The sequence below is a fragment of the Anguilla anguilla genome, chromosome 8 (genome assembly GCF_013347855.1).
Source record: "Anguilla anguilla isolate fAngAng1 chromosome 8, fAngAng1.pri, whole genome shotgun sequence".
Lineage (NCBI taxonomy): Eukaryota > Metazoa > Chordata > Actinopteri > Anguilliformes > Anguillidae > Anguilla > Anguilla anguilla.
This window is the reverse complement of record NC_049208.1, coordinates 8,061,594-8,087,962: the sequence shown is the minus strand read 5'-3', so window position 1 is coordinate 8,087,962 and position 26,369 is coordinate 8,061,594. Positions and strand designations below refer to the sequence as shown.

Genomic DNA, 26,369 nt, shown 5'->3' with positions numbered 1-26,369 from the left:
CCACATTTGCCCATAGCATGTCAAGGACGGGGTGACACTGGGTGACACAAGGGCTCTATGAGTTTTATGTTACTTTACAATAAATGTATTTGTTTCATTGCACAAACATGCAGAATAAAAATCATCATTATAGAATGAGTCACATTACTTCTGCGCCAAAGTTGAGCGGAAGTTTAATCTTAGGTTTGCACAGTGAGTTTTGATAAGAGGTTCTGTTTTAAACCTTAAATTTCCTTTATCTATTTCTCATTAGATTATTTAGATACATTAAACTGCACGCAGCATTTATTGATATTATGGCAGAATCAAGTACAACATCCCTTCTGCAATGTTTGAGTACTTCAAGGCTTGCTTCACAGGGGTGTCTTCAGCAACAACTAACCAACGTGATGTAACTGGAATTCTGTACTCAATCTCTCAAACTCAAGTCATTATCACTGTAATTATTGTCATAATTATTGCCAATCACATCTTATAAATTGTGAACCATATGACTTCAAACTATAAAACTGAAGGTGTGTTAGGGCCTAGGTGAGACATCCAATCAGGCGTGCTTATATCTCCTAATCCCACCCCCATATATCTCTCTCTGTCTCTCTCTCTCTCTCTCTCTCTCTCTCTCTTTCTCTCTGCAGGCTGTGTTCTGTCTGGTTCTAAACCCATAGACATCACTGTGTTCACAGGAGACTCAGTCGTCCTGCCCTGTGCCTGTACTAATGTGCAGAGGAAACCTGAACGGGTCAAATGGACTGCACACACAGGAGGCCAAAGCACTGTTATATTTCCTCCTAGTGTCAACGATCGCTACAAACACAGAGTGCAGGTGTTGGACTCCATTTCCTCTGGAATCCTGTCTCTCCGTCTCTCAGATCTCACTCTGTCAGATGAGGGTACATACAGGTGTGAAGCAGATGGGCACTACAGTGACATCAGTCTCACAGTGAAAGGTAAATTTTACCACATTTGCCCATAGCATGTCAAGGACGGGGTGACACTGGGTGACACAAGGGCTCTATGAGTTTTATGGAACTTTACAGTAAATGTATTTGTTTCATTGCACAAACATGCAGAATAAAAATCATCATTATAGAATGAGTCACATTACTTCTGCGCCAAAGTTTAGCGGAAGTTTAATCTTAGGTTTGCACAGTGAGTTTTGAGGTTCTGTTTTAAGCCTTAAATTTCCTTTATCTATTTCTCATTAGATTATTTTGATACACTAAACTGCATGCAGCATTTATTGATATTATGGCAGAATCAAGTACAACATCCCTCTGCAATGTTTGAGTACTTCAAGGCTTGATTCACAGGGGTGCCTTCAGCAACAACTAACCAACGTGATGTAACTAGAATTTTCTACTCATATCTCTCAAACTCAAATCATTACCACTGTAATTATTGTCATAATTATTGCCCGTTACATCTTGTAAATTGTGAACCATATGACTTCATACTATTAAACTGAAGATGTGGGAGGGCCTAGGTGAGACATCCAATCAGGCATGCTTGTATCTCCTAATCCCACCCCCATATATCTCTCTCTGTCTCTCTCTCTCTCTCTCTCTCTCTCTCTCTCTCTCTCTCTGCAGGCTGTGTTCTGTCTGATTCTAAACACATAGACATCACTGGGTTCACAGGAGACACAGTTGACCTGCCCTGTGCCTGTACTGATGTGCAGAGGAAACCTGAATGGTTCAGATGGACTGTAGTCATAGAAGGCCAAAGCACTGTTATATTTCCACAACTTCCTGCCAATGGTGGTCACTACAAGGACAGAGTGCAGGTGTTGGACTCCATTTCCCCAGGAAACCTGTCTGTCCGTCTCTCAGATCTCACTCTGTCAGATGGGGGTACATACTGGTGTGAAGCAAATGGACACTACAGAGGCATCAGTCTCACAGTTATACATAGATTTGACCAGTTGTGTTTAAATGTTTAAATGGGCTGTGGGAAATGTTGTCTTCAAATGACAACATTCTATGGGTGGGACATATTTGGCTGTGGTGCTGTATGTGAATTGAGGTTTTCTGAGCCTTTCCCTGTTATATTGTACAAGGGTATTGAATAGAAGAGCAACATATATATATATTTTTATTGAGTTTTTACCAACAATAAACATGCAGAAATGAGTTTTACTTCCAAAATAATCTCAGACATCAGCATAGCGTGGAGATAAGAGCATGAACCCTGAGCCGACCAGAGGAGGATGGGTTTCTCCCTTGAGCCTGGTTCCTTCCGAGGTATCTGCCACAGGGAGTTTTTTCTTGCCACTGTTGCTTTAGGCTTGCTCCTGTAGGGGTTTAGGCCAGGGTTGTCTGTAAAGTGAATAGTGACAATTGTTGTGACATACACTATGTCATTAGTTTTAGTTTAGTTTCATTATTTTTGCACAATTGAAAAAAATACACAAAAATGACAAAGATAACAAATAATATACAGTATGTAATGAATACGCTATGTAATGAAATTTGATTGATTGATTGATTGATTGAACTGGGTTGGTCACCATTTGAGGTGTGAATGTGTGCCTCTGTGTGCATGTAGGTCTGTTTGTGTGTGTGTGTGTGTGTGTGTGTGTGCGTGTGTGTGTGTCAGAGGGAGTATCAATCCCCTCCCTCCTCCTCTCTTTCACTAGATAAAATATGCAGCTTTCTTTTAGTTGTCAGTTTTGGAAACTTGGAAGTTTTGTAACTGTTAGATGGAACTGGACATTTGAGTCCCTCATCTAGGTCTGGTGATCTACACTTCAACTGTGGTATTTTTGAAATATTCTTCTGTCTTTTGGTTTTTGAATTTTTGGCTTGGCCCAGCCTGGATTACTTTGTAACAAATAAACTGTGGATTGGTGTCTTCTTTCATTAATTTCTTGTCTGACTCTCCATGTCTGGAACCTTTGTTAATTGTTTTAAGGTAGTTTAGCCTCGTCTTTTGATTAGGCATGAATATTTGTTGTAACTTAACTGCATGGACCCGGATGACGCCTTTTGGCGTCATAAATCACTACAATTCGTTGTCAACAAAGATCTCCGTACTTTCCGAAGCTTACTTGGTTTTCTTTTTTTTTTAATCAGTGAGGGGAGGGTCTGAACTTTGAGTGGCATGTATGTTTAGCCATTCGGATGCAATCTATGGTGCTTTAACTATGTCAACAAAACACTCCCGAATTTTCACGTGAAAGCTTTTTGAGAGGATGAATAATTACTTTTCTTTGGCATTGCTGGGAAACAGACATTTTTGTGTATTCTGCGTTTGGGAAGTTTCCGCTGGGTCCCGGGGGGGAAGGGGGCGAGCCCCCCTGTTGTATTTCAATTTCAATGTGAATAGAACCTGTTTGAATAGATAGGATGGGTTTGAATTTGAATGGTCCAATCGGAAGGAAGCACAGCCTCTTATCACCAATCAGAGGCAGCGCTCCAGTTCTGACATTATGCAAAATGTACCCACTGAAAACTGTATAAATCTAATTACCCACCGGTACTATTTTGAACTTTCTCGCTGAGTTGTTCCCGTAGCCGGCTGCGTAATAAATCTTCCTGTTTTTACTACGAACTTCTGATCTGCTTCTTCCTGGGATAACAGTCATTTTACTTGTTTTTGGTAATATCTTGAATAACATGGATCCATTTGAAGGCAGTATCGGGTGAGTTATTTTAGGCTTTGAATGCGTCATTATGCTGAGAAATTGCTAAACCATTTTATTGATAGTATTTGCGTTTCTCTGCAAACACGCAAAAACATGCTGGTATAATAAAACAATGACGGTAAATACATATAGTCTACATTGTTCCATTGCTACCATAATGAAACATACTTTCTTTTGTCTACAACTGCAGTTTCTCGCTGCAATTACTAATATTGAATATAAACAAAAGATGCAATTTATGCTGTAGTCTGTCAATATCTAAATAAATAATACGGTACTCTGCACGCAGGTAGCAGGGATGGCAAGTTGATATTTCGTTTTCTGTTTTTTTTTTTCAATGTCGTATTTATTATTTGAAATATATATTATTATTCTATCTGTCTCTGACGTACTCTGAAATGTGCATTCCCTGCTAAGCTGGGCAATGGATTGGAATATGTGTCTGACGCCTTTTTTTTTCCTCAGGGAACTGCTATCAGCACATCAATGCACTGCCCTGCCTCCAGTCTCCTTAGTTTTGCCACCAACTCCCCCTGCCCCCCTCCAGTTAAAATAATATAGTAATAATAAAGTAATATTTAGGTTTTCTTTGTAGTTTACTATTGTTCAAAAACAAAGATTTAAAAAAAATATATATATTTGTGGTATATAGTTTTTGGGCATTAGTTATATATTTATATACACACACTCACCGGCCACTTCATTAGATACACCTGTTCAACTGCAAACTGCACCCATTAACGCAAATATCTAATCACCGCCCCTCCTGGTGCCCCCATGGTTGAAAAAGCATTGCTAAAGTGCCTTCTAGAGTGAGGAAAACAAGAGGAAGTGCCCTATTGGCTGCCCTTCACATGAGAAAAAAATGATTGAGTGCCCTCTAGGGTGCCCCTTCATGCAATAAATTATGATGATGTGCCCTCTGCAGCAAGAAAATTTGATAAGGTGTCTTAATGAGTGCCCTTCTAATGAAGAAAACATGATGCAGTGCCCTATAAGGTGCCCTTACAATTGGGATGGCAGGTATGCCATCCCGCCAAGTTACGCCTTGGCGGGGGCATGCCCCCATACCTATACAGCACCGAGAGTTTGGCACTTTTCAGGGTTCCCCACAGAAATAACCACAACAGCCACAGACACTCAGCCCTTAAAAACATTAAATTCTGTACATTCTGACCCCATTTCAACAGACAGAATTCATAAACAACTTCACATGTCCACACAATAAAGCCCCAAACTAAGGGGATTTTGCGTTTTCTCCTTCTTCTTCTTCTTCTTCTTCTCTTTCTTCTTCTTCTCATTCTTATTTTTCCTGCCGCCTATCCCACTAACAACATGTCTCCCCATTGGACATTTCACTGACACCAGCCAAATCTGCCCTACACGACCCAATCAAAAACGCGCATACACACGCAAAATACCCATACATTTTTATTCTGAAACATTTCCCGTTCAAACAGCTAGTCCGCCTGTGGCCTAGTGGGTAAGGTTACAGTCTTGGGAACATGGGGTCGTAGGTTCAAGCTCAGCTTGGAACACCTTTCTTCAACCTGCTTCAACCCTCACTAATAATTGTCTACTAGCCTACTTATCAATTATTGCTTTTGCACCATATTTACCCGCCGTTCACCGTTCAGTTATTAACCGGCTACAATATTGCTAAGCCACATGGATTCAACGGGAGCTCTTCTGTGCTTACTGGCCTGTGTTCTTTAAAACCACCGGCAGGTTTGCTAATGATATTTCACGCATTGCATAGCTATGGCATTAGCTAACGAAGTCACGGCAAATGTATTCCTTTCATTAAAAAGTTACACCAGTTCACCACTGTGCCATTTCTATTAACTATATTTCTTCACTTGGCTACCGTACAAAACTTTCATATCAGCAAACGCCACGTTTCTATTTCTACATTCATGTTACCTCGCTCTGTTCTCTATCTAGCCACATACGCTACAAACAATTACTACTTATGTACATTCTGCAACTCCGCAGTTTGAACAGCTAATCCATCCGTGGCCTAGTGGGTAAGGTTACAGGCTTGGGAACACTGGGTCGTATGTTCAAGCCCAGCTTGGAACACGTTTCTTTAACTTGCTTCGACCCTCACTAATAATTGTCTACTACTTCTTAATAATTGCTTTTGCACCATTTCTACCCGCCGTTCACCGTTCAGTTATTAACCGGCTACAATATTGCTAAGATATATGCATTATGACTTACCGTCTGTACGTTCAGTTATTGACCGGCTACAATATTGCTAAACCATATGGATTCAACGGAAGCTCTTCTGTGCTTACTGGCTTGTGTTCTTCTTTAAAACCACCGGCAGGTTCGCTAATGATATTTCACGCATTGCATAGCTATGGCATTAGCTAACGAAGTCACACACTGGTAAACCTCACTCACTCACGGCCACCCATATGCATTTCATGACGCAAATGTATTCTTTTTATTTTAAAGTTACACCAGTTCACCACTGTGCCATTTCTACTAACTATATTTCTTCACTTGGCTACTGTACAAAACCTTAATATCAGCAAATGCCACGTTTCTACATTCCTGTTACCTCACCCTGTTCTCTATCTAGCCACATAGGCTACACACAATTACTACGTATGTACGTTCTGCAACTCCACATTAAAACATTACATTTAAAATCATGATTCACTCATAAGTATAACTACTAGCACTGAACATGAGAAAAACACATTCGTGCAATAGATTATATTACAGGCAAATAATGTGTGCAATGTTATTTGACCCTCCACTTCAACAACCAACATTCAATACCGACTGTTATATATACCATTTGATAAGGAATATAAGCTCGCTCATGGTCACTCCATTTACTTCGCACTATACTCCGTGATCATGTCAACCTTCACCTACATGCCCATTCTGCTAAAAACATATTGTTTCAACTACGGAATTTTGTAATTTCATTTTAATTTCTCTCACACTGTTGTTATTCTCTCATATGCAAAGCCTGCTGGGACATATGCGTCTGCTCCTATTCTCCACTATCATGTTTTCCGGTTCTAGTTTAGCAAAACGGCGAAGAGAATTCCTACCTGCAGATTAGCCTATCAAAATGCCTTATAAACCTTACAAACACTAAAAGTGCATCTCCACGAAATAACAGACAATGGAGCAGGACAGAAGGATAAACCTTACAAACACTAATAGTGCATCTCCACGAAATAACAGACAACGGAGCAGGACAGAAGGCTACACAAGTTGCGACCTAGGGAGTTATAATTCTACGGGCGTGTTGATTACTTTGTCAGTCAAGGCTCGTTGGATGGACGTCAAATCCGTGAGTACATACCATAGTCCATCTGCGTTTCTGATGCGTTTACGCTTACGCCACTGCATCCTTTCTCACAGCCACTGTTTTACATATATAGCAAACCGAAACTGCTGAACGGTACACGCTCATCAGACTGTACAGATTCACACAACGATAGCCATAATCCACAACCGTTTCTTGCAGGGTCGCATTTCTCACTCTCATAATAAAACGCTTTGCAAAAAGAACTGATATCTCATAAAAAACACGTTTTCAACGTACAAAAATGCCAAGTTACTAAAAAGTATTGATATCAAAATGATGCCAAGTTACGATACTACAAACAATATAGGCTATCTTGCCTCACCGAAATGACATAAGATGTATCTCAAAGCAATGCTACCCAATATTTCCTCAGTTCTTTCAAGTCACTTGGCCCTGTGTTTTCTAATCTTACCATTTCACAATGTCATGCAAACTTTCTGTCAGATCAAAGAGACAAATATTTCGAATTGCCTCATGGAACACATTGAACATTGTACATTGTACATTGAAATTAATGTATAAATTCATTAATGTACAGAACTGCTGCTGAGCAACGACAGGAAGCACATTTCTCCAGAAAACATGTTTATACTTGCTTCTGAACTGAATTTGAGTACATGTGCAAGTTATTGTATATTTGCTACGTACAATAAATAGCCTACTGCATGTAAAACACATATTGTACATACATACATAGAGAACTTCTTTATCCGCATGGGGACATTTCCCTGGCAGCATCTTACATTCACATTCACGAACACACTTGTACCAAGAAACATACTATCATTCACGCAACAGAAAGCCTGGGCAGCGAAATACATAGGCCTACATACCAATACAAATTGGACATACACACCTATTCAATCAATCTTGACTGTGAGAGAGCCATCCACACATATATTTGCCCTGTTCATGTAGTGCATGCTTATACACAGGGCCAAGTGACTTGAAAGAACTGAGGAAATATTGGGTAGCATTGCTTTGAGATACATCTTATGTCATTTCGGTGAGGCAAGATAGCCTATATTGTTTGTAGTATCGTAACTTGGCGTCATTTTGATATCAATACTTTTTAGTAACTTGGCATTTTTGTACGTTGAAAACGTGTTTTTTATGAGATGGTCTAAACTTGACGTTCCCTATGGGTGCCCTTTCAATGGAAAAGGGTGCAATTATGAAGTGCCCTCTATGCCACCCCTACATGACAGTGTCCCACAGGGTGCCCTTTCCAGTAGAGAAAATCGGATGCACTGCTGTATAGGGTACTCCTACAGGTGAGAAAACATCATGAAGTGCCCAATTAGGTGCTCCTCTAATGGAGAAGTGCCACTCCAGTGGATAAAATGTGATGCAGTGCTGTAAAGGGTGTCCCTACATGCGTGAGAATATGGGGAAGTTTCCTAATGGATGCCACTCCAGTGGAGAAAATGTGATGTGGTGCCATATAGGTACTGTGGCGCCCCGAGGCCCTATCGGTGCTCCACAGGAGAGCACGAGAAGCACCAGGGCGGCCGGGCCTCCCGCCACCGGCGACTGGTGGGACAAGTGGTGAGTGGGCATTACCTCTCGTCTGAAATATTGGAAGGTTTCAGGATCAGGGACAGCAAGCTGCAGACCAGGTGAGCTCCAAGGATCAGCACCAAGGACAGGGCTGCAGCAGAGTGCAGGTATGTGGAATTTTCCACTCTGCTGCAGCACACCTGAGACTGCTCAGCTGATTGCCTCACAGAAGGTATAAGGAGCAGCACAGAGGAGTGAGGGCTGCGCTGGACTAGGGAGAGCTATTGTGCCTGGCGTCTCACCTCATCCGTTCCTGGGGCGGTAAGCGGCTGTGAGCCAACCCAAAGAAGAGGAAGTATCGGATTGCGACTTGTAACCTTTCTTTCAGACTGGAAGGAGTGGCCTCCCCACGCTGAAGAGGACAGGGGGACTGCAGGAAAAGTCCGGCAAGGCTCAAAGGAGGAAGGAGTGGAGACCGACAGAGGAGCCGGCTGGCCAGGGCCTGAGTTCACGCTCATAACCACTGTGTACTTGTCTTTCCAGGAGGATTGTACTCACCCAAAAGAGGAAGACTGATACCCCGACCGGGAAGAAGTTTCTGTTCTTTTTGCTCCCCCTTCCCTTTCCCCAACATTTAGTACAAATAAATGCGTTTTCTGTTAACTGATTCTGGGACTCACTGCACTGGTTCTTATACTGCTGTGGCAACTGCAACCTCTGGTGGTTAGGAAGGCCACAGTATCCTTACAATGGGATAAACTTGGTTCCCTGCAGGTGCCTTTCTGCTGAAAAAAACTAATGAAGTGTGCTCTTAGATGCCCTTCCAAGTGAGAAACCACGATGCATCATAGCTTTTTGTGCGCTGGTGGGGCCCCATGTCGTGCAGTACGTGCCCTTTTTATTTTTTCGCCCCTGCCCTTCAAACAGTCTGAGTCCGCCACTGTCTGCTGAAGTTCAAACTAAGCATCAGAATGGGGAAGAAAGGTGATTTAAGTGACTTTGAATGTGGCATGGTTGTTGGTGCCAGACGGGCTGGTTTGAGTATTTCAGAAACTATTGATCTACTGGGATTTTCATGCATAACCATCTCTAGGGTTTACAGAGAATGGTCCGAAAAAGAGAAAATATCCAGTGAGTGGCAGTTCTCTGGGCGAAAATGCCTTGTTGATGGCAGAGGTCAGAGGAGAATGGCCGGACTGGTTCGAGTTGATAGAAAGGCAACAGTAACTCAAAGAACCACTTGTTACAGCTGAGGTCTCCGAACGCACGCCATGTCAAACCACGAAGCAGATGGGCTACAGCAGCAGAAGATCACACCGGGTGCCACTCCTGTCACCTAATGAAGTGGCCGGTGAGTGTATCCAGCATCTCTGTTGGATTCAAGTCAGGACTGACTAGGCCACTCAGGCCTCTAGGCAGCTACTACTTTTTAGTAGGTAGCTGGTGAATTTGTCATTATTCACCTCCCCACTGAAACCCTCCCAAACAGTCACACCCATAAGTAAACAAACACATGTGGTGAAAAACAAACACACATCATACCTATGCAAATGGTATCCTCAATGGTCAACAGCAGCAAATCCAATTTGTAAAATATACACTAAGATTAAATTTCAAATATTGGAACATTTGAGAAGAATATTGTTGATTGAACTGAGAGTTCATTGAATAGGTCAAAGCACACCCCTTTAAATGTTGAATTCAAGCACAATATATCAGTAAAGTAGTTAACACTTGCATTCTATCAAATAAGTAAACCATCCCTCACATACGTGACATCTGCATCTGCACCTCAGGGCTGCTAGTTTTTGTATGTTTGTGTTTTGCACCTCAGGGCTGCTCCTTTTTGTTTTTGCATTTTCTTTTTGTATTTGTGTTTTGCACCTCAGGGCTGCTCCTTTTTGTTTTTGCATTTTCTTTTTGTATTTGTGTTTTGCACTTCAGGGCTGCACGTTTTTGTTTTTGTATGTTGCATCTGCACCTCAGGACCACTCCTTTTTGTTTTTGTATATTGCATCTGCACCTCAGGACCACTCCTTTTTGTTTTTGTATATTGCATCTGTACCTCAGGGCCGAAAGTTTTTGTTTTTGCGTTTTCTTTTTGTTTTTGTGTTTTGCACTTCAGAGCCACCGTAGAAAACGCTTCTTTCTGCAAATATTTACATACTGTGGAAGGCTAAAAAGGTTTTTAGATGCTGCGTTACATAGGCTTATATTCTCTGATTGGCCATAATTTGGTGATTGGCAACCATTTGGTAAAGCCTATAGGCATGGCAATGGCTTCTGATTATAGATTTGGAGACTCTGTCCCCAAGATGCAACCATGTTTAATAGATCTCCAGCTGTGGTCCTTGGATTTTTATTCATCCTCCACCAGGCTGGTTTATCACTGCTCCAGTGATTCAAAAGGACTTAATTATTGACCTAACAGTGAGTGGTGTTTTTGCTGTGTTTTTTTGTTTTTTGTATTGGTTTGTAAGCATTTATTGACTTGTAAATGTGAACAAGTGAACATGAACAAGCCTTTATCTTGTTTCATCTGAGAGCAAAACAGCAAGTGAAACATTGGTTTCCTGTTTCACCATAGTGAAACAGAAGGCCATAGTTAGCCACAGCACAGTCCCCTAAGATTAACATGAACCTGGCAAAAGTAGCAGATTCAATACGGTCAATGCAGATGAATCTCTGTTGGATTTTAGAAGAATAATTAAGAAAATGTATATTATTAGTTAAAAATCTTTTTGTCCCTCTCTTTAGTACAAAATAATATAATTTTTCAGCTTTTTTGAGCATACCTGTAGTGTTTATTTTAGACAGCCAATTTTTATCAGGGGTGTCATACTTTTCCTTCGAAGTACCCGGAGGAAAACCAATGCGGACACGAGGAGGACATGCAAACTCCACACAGAAAGGCCCAGGCCAGGATTTGGGACTTAATTATTTTCAGAGGGCAGCAGAGGATGGCCTTTATTTACGTGTACTGTTTGTGGTACTTCTAATTTTAGGATTCACACAGGGGCAGGAAATGTGACTCATACTGCATGTCATTTAAAAAATTGCATTAACTTAGATAGTTTTGTGCAGAAGCAAACACTTCACACTTCTATAGAGAGGCAGTTTGGATCCGTGCAACTGAATCTTCTGTGTGTATATTCGGTTGGAAAGTTGACACTGAAAACCATGCTGGTGTGTGTCTGGCTGGTCAGCAGTCTGATTCACATGATCTCAGGTGAGTTGATCATTTTATCTGACCCATTGATGCTTTCAAAGAGCTTCACTCAAATCTTAAATATAAGCTAGCAGTTACAGCCGTGTGTCTATGTGCTATCTGTAGTGCCATAGAGGTAAAGAGAGAATGATGCACAGACTTCTATGTGTTTCTACTCAAGTTCTACCTCGTTGCGTATCTCTGTTATTCAAGTTTTTCGAGTTCCCTGCTTTTTTAAAAGTTTTTGTGAAATGCCCCTCGTGGACTTTTGTTTGTTCTGTTTTCCTTTTTCTTTTTTTTAAAGTAAAGTCTTTGTTTAAACTTTCCTTTTGAGCTTAGTGTTTTTTTTTTTACACTCCGCACTTGGGTCCTTATCCCAAACCCTGACAGAATAGTGCAAAATATCAAATATATATTACAAAATATATATTTACCCCGGTGGACATTTAAATCCGAAACGGGTTAAACTCATGCTCCCAACTCCATGACAAAACCCAGAAATTCATGGAAAAACTTCTGATTTTAGAGTGAAGAAACACATCTTTTAAACTTTGAACTCATATCTATGAACACTACTTAATCTGTTCTGGATAAAGGTATTTATCTAATATGAAAGGAGTACTGTTCCTATAATAATTGTAAATAGTTGTGAACAAAATGCATTTTTACTCATTAAAAACCCACAGTGCCAACTACCTACCTAATTTAAAGAATGGTGATTTGTACTTATTTCAATGATGTTTGTTACATTTATATGACATTTTGGAGACATCATTGTCCAGAGTAGCATACATGCCTATTTCCCTGACCATTGTCCAATAGACAATAATGGAAATAAGCCCTTGGCTTTATAGTGTTTTATTCCTTCAAATTATTTTGGTATTTGGGGCATCTCTGCTCAGAGTGGCCACATGTATTTTTTAATGATCTTCAAAGAAAAGAAATTATTTAAATTAATCAATCCCCATACAGCAGACTCATAATAAGTCACTCTCTGTTGCAGGCTGTTCTCTATCTGCACCCACAGAGGTCACTGGGTACACAGGAGGCTCCGTGGTCCTGCCTTGCTACTGCACTGAGGGACAGCCAACATTAAACAACGCCAAATGGTTTTTTCATCATGGTAGTTCATATATCGAACTTTGGTCGTATCCTACTACAGTGGACGACCACTACAAATACCGGGTGATTATTTCTGCCACCCCAGGAAACCTGTCTCTCCGTCTCTCAGATCTCACTCTGTCAGATGAGGGTACATACAGGTGTGAAGCAGATGGACAACACAGAGACATCAGACTCACAGTGAAAGGTAAATTTGATCACATTTGCCCATAGCATCTCAAGTACGGGGTGACACTGGGTGACACAAGGACTCTATGAGTTTTATGTAATTTTACAATAAATGTATTTGTTTCATTGCACAAACATGCAGAATAAAAATCATCATTATAGAATGAGTCACATTACTTCTGCTCCAAGGTTGAGCGGGAGTTTAATCTTAGGTTTGCACAGTGAGTTTTGATAAGAGGTTCTGTTTTAAACCTTAAATTTCCTTCATCTATTTCTCATTAGATTTTTTTGATACATTAAACGGCATGCAGCATTTATTGATATTATGGCAGAATTAGGTACAGCATCCCTTCTGCAATGTTTGAGTACTTCAAGGCTTGCTTCACAGGGGTGTCTTCAGCAACTACTAACCAAAGTTTTGTAACTGGAATTCTGTACTCATATCTCTCTCTCTCTCTCTCTCTCTTTGTGCAGGGTGTGTTCTGTCTGATTCTGAACCCATATACATCACTGGGTTCACGGGAGACTCAGTCGTCCTGCCCTGTGCCTGTACTGATGTGCAGAGGAAACCTGAACGGTTTAAATGGACTGCATATCCAGGAGGCCAAAGAACTGTTATATTTTCACAAAGTTCACCCAGTGTCAACGATCGCTACAAACGCAGAGTGCAGGTGTTGGACTCCATTTCCCCTGGAAACCTGTCTCTCCATCTCTCAGATCTCACTCTGTCAGATGAGGGTACATACTGGTGTGAAGCAGATGGAGAACACAGAGACATCAGTCTCACAGTGAAAGGTAAATTTGACCACATTTGCCCATAGCATGTCAAGGACGGGGTGACACTGGGTGACACAAGGCCTCTATCAGTTTTATGTAACTTTACAGTAAATGTTTTTGTTTCATTGCACAAACATGCAGAATAAAAATCATCATTATAGAATGAGTCACGTTGCTTCTGCGCCAAGGTTCAGTGGAAGTTTAATCTTAGGTTTGCACAGTGAGTTTTGATAAGAGGTTCTGTTTTAAACCTTAAATTTCCTTCATCTATTTCTCATTAAATTATTTTGATACATTAAACGGCATGCAGCATTTATTGATATTATGGCAGAATCAAGTACAACATCCCTTCTGCCATGTCTGAGTACTTCAAGCCTTGCTTCACAGGGGTGTCTTTAGCAACAACTAACCAACGTGTTGTAACTAGAATTCTGTACTCATATCTCTCAAACTCAAATCATTATCACTGTAATTATTGTCATAATTATTGCCTATTGCATCATTTAAATTGTGAACCATATGACTTCAAAATATTAAACTGAAGGTGTGGGAGGGCCTAGGTGAGACATCCAATCAGGCATGCTTATATCTCCTAATCCCACCCCCATATTTCTCTCTCTCTCTCTCTCTCTCTCTCTCTCTCTCTCTCTCTCTGCAGGGTGTGTTCTGTCTGATTCTAAACCCATAGACATCACTGGGTTCACTGGAGACTCAGTCGTCCTGCCCTGTGCCTGTACTGATGTGCAGAGGAAACCTGAATGGGTCAAATGGACTGCAGTCAAAGGAGGTCAAAGCACTGTTATATTTCCACAACGTCCTGCCAATGGCGGTCACTACAAACACAGAGTGCAGGTGTTGGACTCCAATTCCCCTGGAAACCTGTCTGTCCGTCTCTCAGATCTCACTCTGTCAGATACGGGAAGATACTGGTGTGAAGCAGATGGACAACACAGACTCATCAGACTCACAGTGAAAGGTAAATTTGACCACATTTGCCCATAGCATGTCAAGGATGGGGTGACACTGGGTGACACAAGGCCTCTATGAGTTTTATGTAACCTTACAGTAAATGTATTTGTTTCATTGCACAAACATGCAGAATAAAAATCATCATTATAGAATGAGTCACGTTGCTTCTGCGCCAAGGTTCAGTGGAAGTTTAATCTTAGGTTTGCACAGTGAGTTTTGATAAGAGGTTCTGTTTTAAACCTTAAATTTCCTTTATCTATTTCTCATTAGATTCTTTTGATACATTAAACGGCATGCAGCATTTATTGATATTATGGCAGAATCAAGTACAACATCCCTTCTGCAATGTCTGAGTACTTCAAGGCTTGCTTCACAGGGGTGTCTTTAGCAACAACTAACCAACGTGTTGTAACTATAATTCTGTACTCATATCTCTCAAACTCAAATCATTACCACTGTAATTATTGTCATAATTATTGCCTATTGCATCATTTAAATTGTGAACCATATGACTTCAAAATATTAAACTGAAGGTGTGGGAGGGCCTAGGTGAGACATCCAATCAGGCGTGCTTATATCTCCTAATCCCACCCGCATATTTCTCTCTCTCTCTCTCTCTCTCTCTCTCTCTGCAGGCTGTGTTCTGTCTGATTCTGAACCCATAGACATCACTGGGTTCACAGAAGACTCAGTCATCCTGCCCTGTGCCTGTACTGATGTGCAGAGGAAACCTGGGCTGATCAAATGGACTGCATATCCAGGAGGCCAAAGCACTGTTATATTTCCACAAAGTCCTCCCAGTGTCAACGATCGCTACAAACATAGAGTGCAGGTTTTGGACTCCGTTTCCCTTGGAAACCTGTCTGTCCGTCTCTCTGATCTGACTCTGTCAGATGGGGGACCATACAGGTGTGAAGCAGATGGACAACACAGAGACATCAGTCTCACAGTGAAAGGTAAATTTATCTATAAAACTATAATGAGTTGTGTGAAATCTTCAAATGACAACATTATATAAGCTCTCATAGTTTGATGCCCCATTGGCTGCAGGTGAACTGGGTGGGTGCGACATATTTGACCATGGAATGATTTTTTATTATTTAGATGCTCTGTTAAGGAGACAGCAACAACATGGTTCTCTCAAATTTAGCTACCAGATGAAAAGTTATTTCATTATCTCTGTGGAATATAAGCCTTCAGCTGTGGAACACACAGTCTTCCCACAATTAAAACACCTTGACACAGAGGTGCCTCTGTACTGAAAGTCCAAGCTCACAGTAACTGCAGTGACAGCTCTCTGGACTACGCTCCCATGATATGTTACACTATAGATATATTTTCTTCATATGTTTTCCCTCTCTGCTTTTGAGTCACCAGTAGTGCTGATGGAGTTATGCTTTACTGCCTGCAGTCTGACCTATAGAGAGTGCTGGTGCTGATGCTAATGTCCTCTATCAGTGTACTCACCTGCATTACCTGCATCATCTGCATTACCACTCACTGATGGCAGACTGAGGCCTGCCTGCACCTGGTGTGCTGCTGGCAGTAACTATGGCAGCAGCAACCCAAAATACCCAATGTGTACCACCAGGGGCGCCTTACGTGTGGGCGGAGTTTAAGACAATTCCAAGGGCCCTGACCGAAAGAGGCCCTCAAAAAACTGTGCCGTAACTGCAGTGATAGGGTGGCCCGGGATCATGGGGCCCCAAAGTCCCTGGTGGTGACCCTGTGCACCAGCCCTGTACCAGAGCCCTATTGTAATGGTGCAAAATGTCGGCAAACAGTTCTAATGGAATCGGAGTAAATGGCACATGTTGTGTACATGAACGTACATAAAATGATATTTTTCCAAAGTTGCTATTTTCATCCTCGTTTTTTTACGTTTGCGTTGGGTGTGTGAAACAACAGCACAGTGATATTTCAGCACAGTCTGGCGCTAAGAACCTGGTCTTACCTACAACCTGAAACATGTGCCAGCAATACCACAGGACCTCTATAATGGCCAGTTGTTAAAAAAATAAACATTTCCTTGCTGTGCTTCTGCAGAGATTGACAAAAGTTTTATTTTGTAGAAGCCACAACCCGGTCTCCAACCACAACCAAGCACACATCCACACATGGAAGCAAGCCACCCCCCAAAACGGAGATCTCTGAAGACCTGAAAAACTCCATCTTGTATGCGACCATTGCTGTTGTTGCCGCGGTCGCAGTGTGTGGGGCTGTGTTATTTTACTGCAGAGTTAGATCCAGGAAAAATGCACATGTGGAATCCAGAGAAGAACAAGAGATGGGGACTGGGGAGCAGGAGGAGGAGAAGAATGCTGATTCAGTGACATATTCTACTGTTGTTTATAGTATAACAGTGGAAAAATACAAACATCCAAAATCAAAGTGAAAGCTCTACAGAATATGCTGCCATTAAATTTGGAATGTCATCATATTTATGGAAATACACCTCGTACACACACAAAAAAGCATGGTATATGGTAAATGGACTGCATTTATATAGCGCTTTTATCCAAAGCGCTTTACAATTGATGCCTCTCATTCGCCAGAGCAGTTAGGGGTTAGGTGTCTTGCTCAAGGACACTTTGACATGCCCAGGGAGGGGTTTGAACCGGCAACCCTCCGACTGCCAGACAATCGGTCTTACCTCCTGAGCTATGTCGCCCTATGTTGCATTCACATATGCACACACAAATGGTAATGGTAAATGGACTGCATTTATATAGCGCTTTTATCTAAAGCGCGTTACAATATTGATGCCTCTCATTCACCCACACACACTCAAACACCAACGGTGAAAGGCTGCCATGCAAGGTACCAATCAACTCGTTGGGAGCAATTAGGTTAGGTGTCTTGCTCAGGGACACTTCGACACACCCAGGCCTGGGGATTGAACCGGCAACCCTCCGACTGCCAGACAACCGCTCTTACCTCCTGAGCTACGTTGCATGTTGCTATATAGCATGATGTTAGTTTAACTTGCAAAAACCTCTGATTATTAATAATCGTAATGATAAAATTTTGCATTAAAAATGTATGTGTATTGATACTGTAGTATTTCTTTATATTATCGTATGTGCAACAATGGAATGGAATTATAGCATGGATAACTAGCTTATTATTTAATGTATGAAATTGTTTAAATAATATATCTGTGGAGACAGAAAATCGCTAATACCAATGCATTTGTTCCATTTTTATTTCAGAAGGTATATTGGCTGGTTTGCTCATTAGCTGGACGAGTAGGCTACGCAAGTTTGTTAGCAAGCTACCAGCAAATAAGCTTGTGATGGAGATTGTTTGCTGACAAGCTCACTATATTGTTCCAGAAATGCACATACTAAGGTTAATCAAGGAAACAGTTTTCCTATGATAATGTGAGACCAGCCACATCCTCAGATTATGAAGTGTGGGGCTTTATTTATGAAAAAAGTGCGCAAGCATTGACATAAAAGCAGCTTCGTAACTTACCGTTAAGTGAGTTGTGGTAATGTCTAAATCAATGAGGAAAGCTTTTACAAAGCAAATAGCCTACTATACATACCAAAGTGGTGTGTGCTTATAATAAATGCCAGTGAGGTGGCTGTTTCTTTTCCATTAATCACTTGAAGCATGCAAAAGATGATACTATGCCAATGTAGCAAGCAAATTAGCTGAGCACATTTAACATTAAGCCCTTAACTAACATATAACTTAAAACTATTAAACTGAAGGTGTGGGAGGGCTAGGTGAGACATCCAATCAGGCATGCTTATATATCCTAATCCCACCTCCATCTCTCTCTCTCTCTCTCTCTCTCTCTCTCTCTCTCTCTCTCAAATTCAAATTCAAATTCAAAATAAGCTTTATATATAATACTTGCAGCTTCTTTGTAATTATCATGTAAAAAAAATAAATAAATAAATAAAAATAAATAAAAAAATAAAAATAAACGGCCAAAAACCATTTTGAGTCATAGGGTTTAATTCAAACAAAATTGTGGTCTTGAGCATGAACTTCTGATACAGCCCCAGCATCTCTGTTGGATTCAAGTCAGGACTGACTAGGCCACTCCAAAACTTTTTAGTAGATAGCTGGTGAATTTGTCATTATTCACCTCCCCACTGAACCGCTCCCAAACAGTCCCACCCATAAGTAAACAAACACATGTGGTTAAACAAACACACATCATACCTATGCAAATGGTATCCTCGGTGGTCAACAGTACCAAATCCAATTTGTAAAATTTACACTATGATTCATTTTCAAATATTGGAACATTTGAGAAGAATATTGTTGATTGAACTGAACTGAATCAATATATATAAATAACATTTTATATGAACAATTCATGTATTTGCCAAGTTACTGGATAGACTTGTATACCATTGTATTTGATATATGTTCCGTAATAACCACACACAAGTGCAATGAAACTGGATGCCAAACCAACATCTATTTATATCTGTTCAGGCAGGAAACACAGTTGAGAACAACCACCATATAACAGGGCCAGACCTGATTAGCTATCTGCTAAAATCCTCCTTTAAAAAGACGCAAAAAAGATCACCCTTTCCAAAAGAGCAGGAATTATCCCACTTTCCCCAGTGAACACTTTGGGGCATATCTGGGCCAGACTGTCACTCTGAGGTGGGACAGATCAAGCATGTCTCAGTGAAAAATAGCAAAAGGAAGGCAGGGAGACACAAACCAGTGGCTACGCTAATCTGACTCCGTGATGCATGAATTTTGCTCCTTTGCCTGCTGGCACACTTTCTACCAGGAAGGGGAAACCCTCTGAGAGGAAAAAGGAGAAATTAAAAAAATGATTTTTTTTTTTTTTAAAGGATAAACGCTGGAAACATGTGGATACGCTTCTTTTTGCAAATATTTACATACTGTGGAAGGCTGAATAGGTTCTTTTTAAAATAAGTGCTCAAATCTTAATGGGCTACAACTATCGATCAAATGTAAATGTAAAAAAAAAAAAATGAAGATGAAACACTGAGAACACCAGGAATTATTTGGTTTGCGTTTTCTCTCGCTTGTGGTGGGGGTGAGATGGCCTGCTATTCTGCGGCACGACGGACAAAGTGATTCAAGTGCAAGTGACCAAAGCAACAAAGAGAAAGTGGGATAGAACAGTTTAAAGGTTAAAGGAAAGGGGTTTTTGCTGCTGGAGTGTGCTGCTCTCCGTTCACTCCTAAGTGCCAGAGATGGGGATACAGTAGTTGAAATTGTGGCCGTTTGGTTGCTTCTTCCACTGGTGGTGCAGTCATTGCCCATCAAGCATTGCACCTCATGCTGAGAGGAAGGAAGTAAACGTTTTTAACTAAACTGCATCATCTCAAGGTTTATATTTTAAGCTGGAGCACAAGCGAGGTTCTGTGGTTTGGAAGGATAAAAAGCATGTGAAAACTGCAGTGGCTCTGTTGTGCAAAACACAAAAACAAAAATAAAATGCAAAAACAAAAACTTTCAGCCCAGAGGTGCAGATGCAACATACAAAAACAAAAAGGAGTGGTCCTGAGGTGCAGATGCAACATACAAAAACAAAAACATGCAGCCCTGAAGTACAAAACACAAATACAAAAAGAAAATGCAAAAACAAAACTTTCAGCCTTGAAGTGCAAATCACAAATACAAAAAGAAAATGCAAAAGCAAAAAGGAGCAGCACTGAGGTGCAAAACACAAATACAAAAAGAAAATGCAAAAACAAAAAGGAGCAGCCCTGAGGTGCCAAACACGAACATACAAAAACAAAAACGTGCAGCCCTGAGGTGCAGATGCAACATCCAAAAACAATAACTAGTAGCCCCAAAGTGCACTGTTGCACTTCTGGGCTACTAGTTTTTGTTTTGTATGTTGCATTTGCACCTCGGGGCTGCTTGTTGTTGAATGTTTCTGTTTTGCACTTCGGGGCTACTAGTTTTTGTTGTTGTATCTTGCATCTGCACCTCAGGGCTGCTAGTTGTTGTATGTTTGTGTTTTGCACCTCAGGGCTGCTAGTTGTTGTATGTTTGTGTTCTGCACCTCAGGGCTGCTCCTTTTTGTTTTTGCATTTTCTTTTTGTATTTGTGTTTTGCACCTCAGGGCTAAAAGTTTTGTTTTTGCATTTTCTTTTTGTATTTGTGTTTTGCACTTCAGGGCTGCACGTTTTTGTTTTCGTATGTTGCATCTGCACCTCAGGACCACTCCTTTTGTTTTTGTATGTTGCATCTGCACCTCAGGGCCGAAAGTTTTTGTTTTTGCGTTTTCTTTTTGTTTTTGTGTTTTACACTTCAGAGCCACCGTAGAAAACGCTTCTTTCTGCAAATATTTACATATTGTGGAAGTCTAAAAAGGTTTTTAGATGCTGCATTACATAGGCTTATATTCTCTGACTGGCCATAATTTGGTGATTGGCAACCATTTGGTAAAGCCTATAGGCATGGCAATGGCTTCTGATTATATATTTGGAGACTCTGTCCCCAAGATGCAACCGTGTTACATTACATTACATTACAGGCATTTAGCAGACGGTCTTATCCAGAGCGACGTACACAAGTTTTTACATAGGACTTTACATTGTATCCATTTATACAGCTGGATATATACTGAAGCAATGCAGGTTAAGTACCTTGCTCAAGGGTACAACGGTAGTGTCCTTACCCGGGAATCGAACCTTCAACCTTTCGGTTACAAGCGCAGTTCCTTACCCACTGCGCCACACTCCGTGTTAAATAGATCTCCAGCTGTGGTCCTTGGATTTTTATTCATCCTCCACCAGGCTGGTTTACCACTGCTCCAGTGATTCAAAAGGACTTAATTATTGACCTCACGGCGAGTGGTGTCTTCTATGTTTTTTTTTATTTTTGTATTTGTTTGTAAGCATTTATTGACTTGTGAACATGAACAAGTGAACATGAACAAGCCTTTATCTTGTTTCATCTGAGAGCAAAACAGCAAGTGAAACATTGGTTTCCTGTTTCACCATAGTGAAACAGAAGGCCATAGAAAGCCACAACACAGTCCCTTAAGATTAACATGAACCTGGTAAAAGTATCAGATTCAATACGGTCAATGCAATATAATCTCTGTTGGATTTTAGAAGAATAATTTAGCTATCCGCTAAAATCCTCCTTTAAAAAGACGCAAAAAAGGGATGCCCTTTCCAAAAGAGCAGGAATTATTCCACTTTCCCCAGTGAACACTTTGGGGCATATCTGGGCCAGACTGTCAGTCTGAGGTGTGACAGATCAAGCATGTCTCAGTGAAAAATAGCGAAAGGAAGGCAGGGAGACACAAACCAGTGTCTACGCTAATCTGACTCCGTGATGCATGAATTTTGCTCCTTTGCCTCCTGGCACACTTTCTAGCAGGAAGGGGAAACCCTCTGAGAGGAAAAAGGAGAAATTAAAAAAATGATTTTTTTTTAAAGGATAAACGCTGAAAACATGTGAAAACACTACTTTCTGCAAATGTTTACATACTGTGGAAGGCTGAATAGGTTTTTTTTTATTTTTTAATTGCTTTAATCTTAATGGGCTACAGCTTTCGATCAAATGTAAATGTAAATGTTAAAAAAAAAAGATGAAACACTGAAAACACCAGGAATGATTTGGTTTGCATTTTCTCTCGCTTGTGGTGGGGTTGAGGTGGCCTGTTATTCTGCGGCACGATGGACGAAGTGATTCAAGTGCAAGTGGCCTAAGCAACAAAGGGAGAGTCGGATAGAACAGTTTAAAGGTTAAAGGAAAGGGTTTTTTTTAGAGTGTGCTGCTCTCTGTTCACTCCTAAGTGCCAGAGATCGGGGTGCAGTAGATAGTAGTTGAAATTGTGGCCGTTTGGTGGCTTCTTCCACTGGTGGTGCAGTCATTGCCCATCAAGCATTGCACCTCATGCTGAGAGGAAGGAAGTAAATGTTTTTAACTAAACTGCATCATCTCGAGGTTTATATTTTTAGCTGGAGCACAAGCGAGGTTCTGTGGTTTGAAAATTGGGAGGATAAAAAGCATGTGAAAACGCTTCTTTCTGCAAATATTTACATACTGTGGAAGGCTACAAAGGTTTTAAAAAAGTGCTCTAATCTTAATGGGCTCCAGCTTTTAAATCAAAATGTACAGTGCCTTTCAAAATCATCCCTTGACATATATAAAATAGCAACACTGTAATAATAGATTATGCAATTATAAACAATACAAAAATGTAGCTTTATTTAAATTTTCAAAAACATGGAAACATTCCACAGTAATAATGAAATTAATGCATTTTGTGCATCAGTGCATCCTCTCTTTATAAGGATAAGCATACTGAGTCATCTTCAATGCTGTTTTAAGAGATTGATAAACAGACTTCTTACAGAATGTCTTGATGATCCTTCAGATACTATGGTATCCTCTACTGAATTTCCCTGTTCAATCAAAACCACTCATGTTAGTCATTTTGTCTTGCTGAAAGATTTTGAGCTTATTGGTAAGGCAAATTTGATTTTTGCCCAAAATTTATTGATACTTGCTGAGTATAATGTTCATCATTCCATTGATATTAACAAGATCACCAGAACATGTAGATGAAAAACAGCCCCATAATGTAAAAGGCCGACTACCATATTTCACAGTAGTCATGTCATTCTTTTCAACCTAAGCACCCTTCTTCTGATACCAAACCACTGTAAAGGGAAAAGAAAAGGGGGCCAAGTACAGAGCCTTGTGGGACGCCCGTTGGTTGGTGATGGGTACGAGTTAAGCTACCATCCCAGGAAACCCTAGAGGAGAGTCCAGATGAATAAAACTCAATTTGCGTCAGAACTGTGCCCCAGCAAAGGTGGAGAGTCGAGAGAGAGTAGGAGCTGGTGGTCTATATTGTCAAAAGCTACAAAATGTTCCAGAAGGATTAGGACAGATGCCAGGGAGGATGCTTCAACTGACACTTGATTGAAGGAGACATGGGGTGCCTTAGAAGAGTGACCCACCCTGAAGCCAGAACAGAAGGATAAGGAAGAAGGGGGTATGGAAGGTAATACTGTGAGATTAAGAAAGGGAGATGATTAGATGTTGCATTTCAGAGGCTTATATTCTCTGATTGGTCATAATTTGGTGATTGGCAACCATTTGGTAAAGCCTATAGGCATGGCAATGGCTTCTGATGATATATTTGGAGACTCTGTCCCCAAGATGCAACCATGATTAATAGATCTCCAGCTGTGGTCCTTGGATTTTTATTCATCCTCCACCAGGCTGGTTTATCACTGCTCCAGTGATTCAAAAGGACTTAATCATTGACCTAATGGTGAGTGGTGTTTTCTATGTTTGTATTTTCATTTTTTTTATTGGTTTGTAAGCATTTATTGACTTGTGAACATGAACAAACCTTGTGAACATGAACAAGTGAACATGAACAAGCCTTTATCTTGTTTCATCTGAGAGCAAAACAGCAAGTGAAACATTGGTTTCCTGTTTCACCATAGTGAAACAGAAGGCCATAGAAAGCCACAACACAGTCCTCTAAGATTAACATGAACCTGGCAAAAGTAGCAGATTCAATACGGTAAATGCAATATAATCTCTGTTGGATTTTAGAAGAATAATTAAGAAAATGTATGTGACAAACACGCCTGCCACAGGCCACCGAAGTGGCTTTCTTTGGGGCCCTCCAGCACAGAGACACAGGGAGAAGATGTTAAAACAGTCCACATTTATTCCACGAGGGTTTGGCAAGATGGTAACGCCAAATGAGCAGATGTAAAAACCCTGTCATGACAGAGAGCTCCCCTGTGTGGGCGGGGATGGCAGATTTAACCTGTGCGCAGTGATTACCTCACTACGCACAGGTGCAGCCACTCCTGTTCCTGGGTCCAATTAGCCTGGCCAATTATCTAATGCTTAACCAATTATCCAATTGGCCAGGTCTAATTAGCTTGACCCAGGGCAGGTGTGGCTGCTTAAACCAGCCATCCCCACACCACAATGTATATTATTAGTTAAAAATCTTTTTTCCCCCTCTCATTAGTACAAAATAATATAATTTTTCAGCTTTTTTGAGCATACAACCCATTACCTGTAGTGTTTATTTTAGACAGCCAATTTTTATCAGGGGTGTCATACTTTTCCTTCGAAGTACCCGGAGGAAAACCAGTGCGAACACGGGGAGGACATGCAAACTCCACACAGAAAGGCCCAGGCCAGGATTTGGGACTTTTAATTATTTTCAGAGGACAGCAGAGGATGGCCTTTATTTCTACTTTTTCAGATGTATTGTTTGTGGTACTTCTAATTTTAGGATTCACACAGGGGCAGGAAATGTGACTCATACTGCATGTCTTTGAAAAGAATTAGCATTAGCTTAGATAGTTTTGTGCAGAAGCAAACACTTCACTCTTCCATAGAGGGGCAGTTTGGATCAGTGCAACTGAATCTTCTGTGTGTATATTTGGTTGGAAAGTTGACACTGAAAACCATGCTGGTATGTGTCTGGCTAGTCAGCAGTCTGATTCACATGATCTCAGGTGAGTTGATCATTTTATCTGACCCATTGATGCTTCCAAAGAGCTTCACTCAAACCTTAAATATAAGCTTGCAGTTACAGCCGTGTGTCTAAGTGCTATCTATAGTGCCATAGAGGTAAAGAGAGAATGAGGCACAGACTTCTGGGTATCATTCTCAACTGCTAAGCCTGCTGTCTTTTTCTTGTGTTGAACTGAGTGTAGTTTTCAATATAGGGAAAAAAAACACTGTTCCCTTGTGGGCTTGTATGTATCAATTATTAGATTGTGACTGCATTTAAAGAACCTGTACATAAAACTGTGCATGACTTCAAACAGTGTACTCGACTGATTTGAACCCAAAGTGATTGTTTCTTTGGAATTGAATTTGTCAAGATTCTGCTCAGTTTCTGATTATCCTTTTATTGGCCGCCAGATGGCGGCACTTCAGTTTTGTGTTTCAGTTTGTTCTCCCTCTTTGGTATTTAATTGTATTATTGTTTTCAATTATTCAGTCATTGTTTTTGCTTGTGTCTCGTTCTCCCTTCCCTCTCTGGTGTGATTGTGAATTGTGCCCTCCTGTGTCTTGTTAGGCTTCTGTCTATTTAAGTTCTTTGTATCCCTGACTCGGGTGCTGGTTCCTTGTGTTTCTGCCCGTGCGTATCTGCCCATTTCTTCTGCGCCAAGGTTGAGCGGAAGTTTAATCTTAGGTTTGCACAGTGAGTTTTGATAAGAGATTCTGTTTTAAACCTTAAATTTCCTTTATCTATTTCTCATTAGATTATTTTGATACATTAAACTGCATGCAGCATTTATTGATATTATGGCAGAATCAAGTACAACATCCCTTCTGCAATGTTTGAGTACTTCAAGGCTTGCTTCACAGGGGTGTCTTCAGCAACAACGAATCAACGTGTTGTAACTGGAATTCTGTACTCAATCTCTCTAACTCAAGTCATTATCACTGTAATTATTGTCATAATTATTGCCAATCACATCTTATAAATTGTGAACCATATGACTTCAAACTATTAAACTGAAGATGTGGGAGGGCCTAGGTGAGACATCCAATCAGGCATGCTTATATCTCCTAATCCCACCTCCATCTCTCTCTCTCTCTACAGCGTGTGTTCTGTCTGATTCTGAAACCATACACATCACTGGGTTCACAGGAGACTCAGTCATCCTGCCCTGTGC

At 40.7% G+C, this 26,369-nt stretch overlaps 1 protein-coding gene and 1 long non-coding RNA gene across 2 annotated transcripts in view; both read left to right on the top strand.

Annotated features, from left to right (window-relative positions):
- Positions 1 to 26,369, top strand: part of LOC118233566 (hemicentin-1-like) — an 86,020-nt gene that overhangs the window by 21,261 nt on the left and 38,390 nt on the right. Inside the window, exons 5-7 of the mRNA XM_035429324.1 lie at positions 636 to 947; positions 12,692 to 12,997; positions 15,360 to 15,680. Coding sequence (XP_035285215.1) covers positions 636 to 947; positions 12,692 to 12,997; positions 15,360 to 15,680 — 939 coding nt within the window. The remainder of the gene's footprint in view (positions 1 to 635; positions 948 to 12,691; positions 12,998 to 15,359; positions 15,681 to 26,369) is intronic.
- LOC118233924 lies at positions 8,432 to 9,147 on the top strand. The gene is made up of 2 exons (XR_004766590.1): positions 8,432 to 8,528; positions 9,024 to 9,147. It is a non-coding gene; the product is annotated as an uncharacterized LOC118233924 (long non-coding RNA).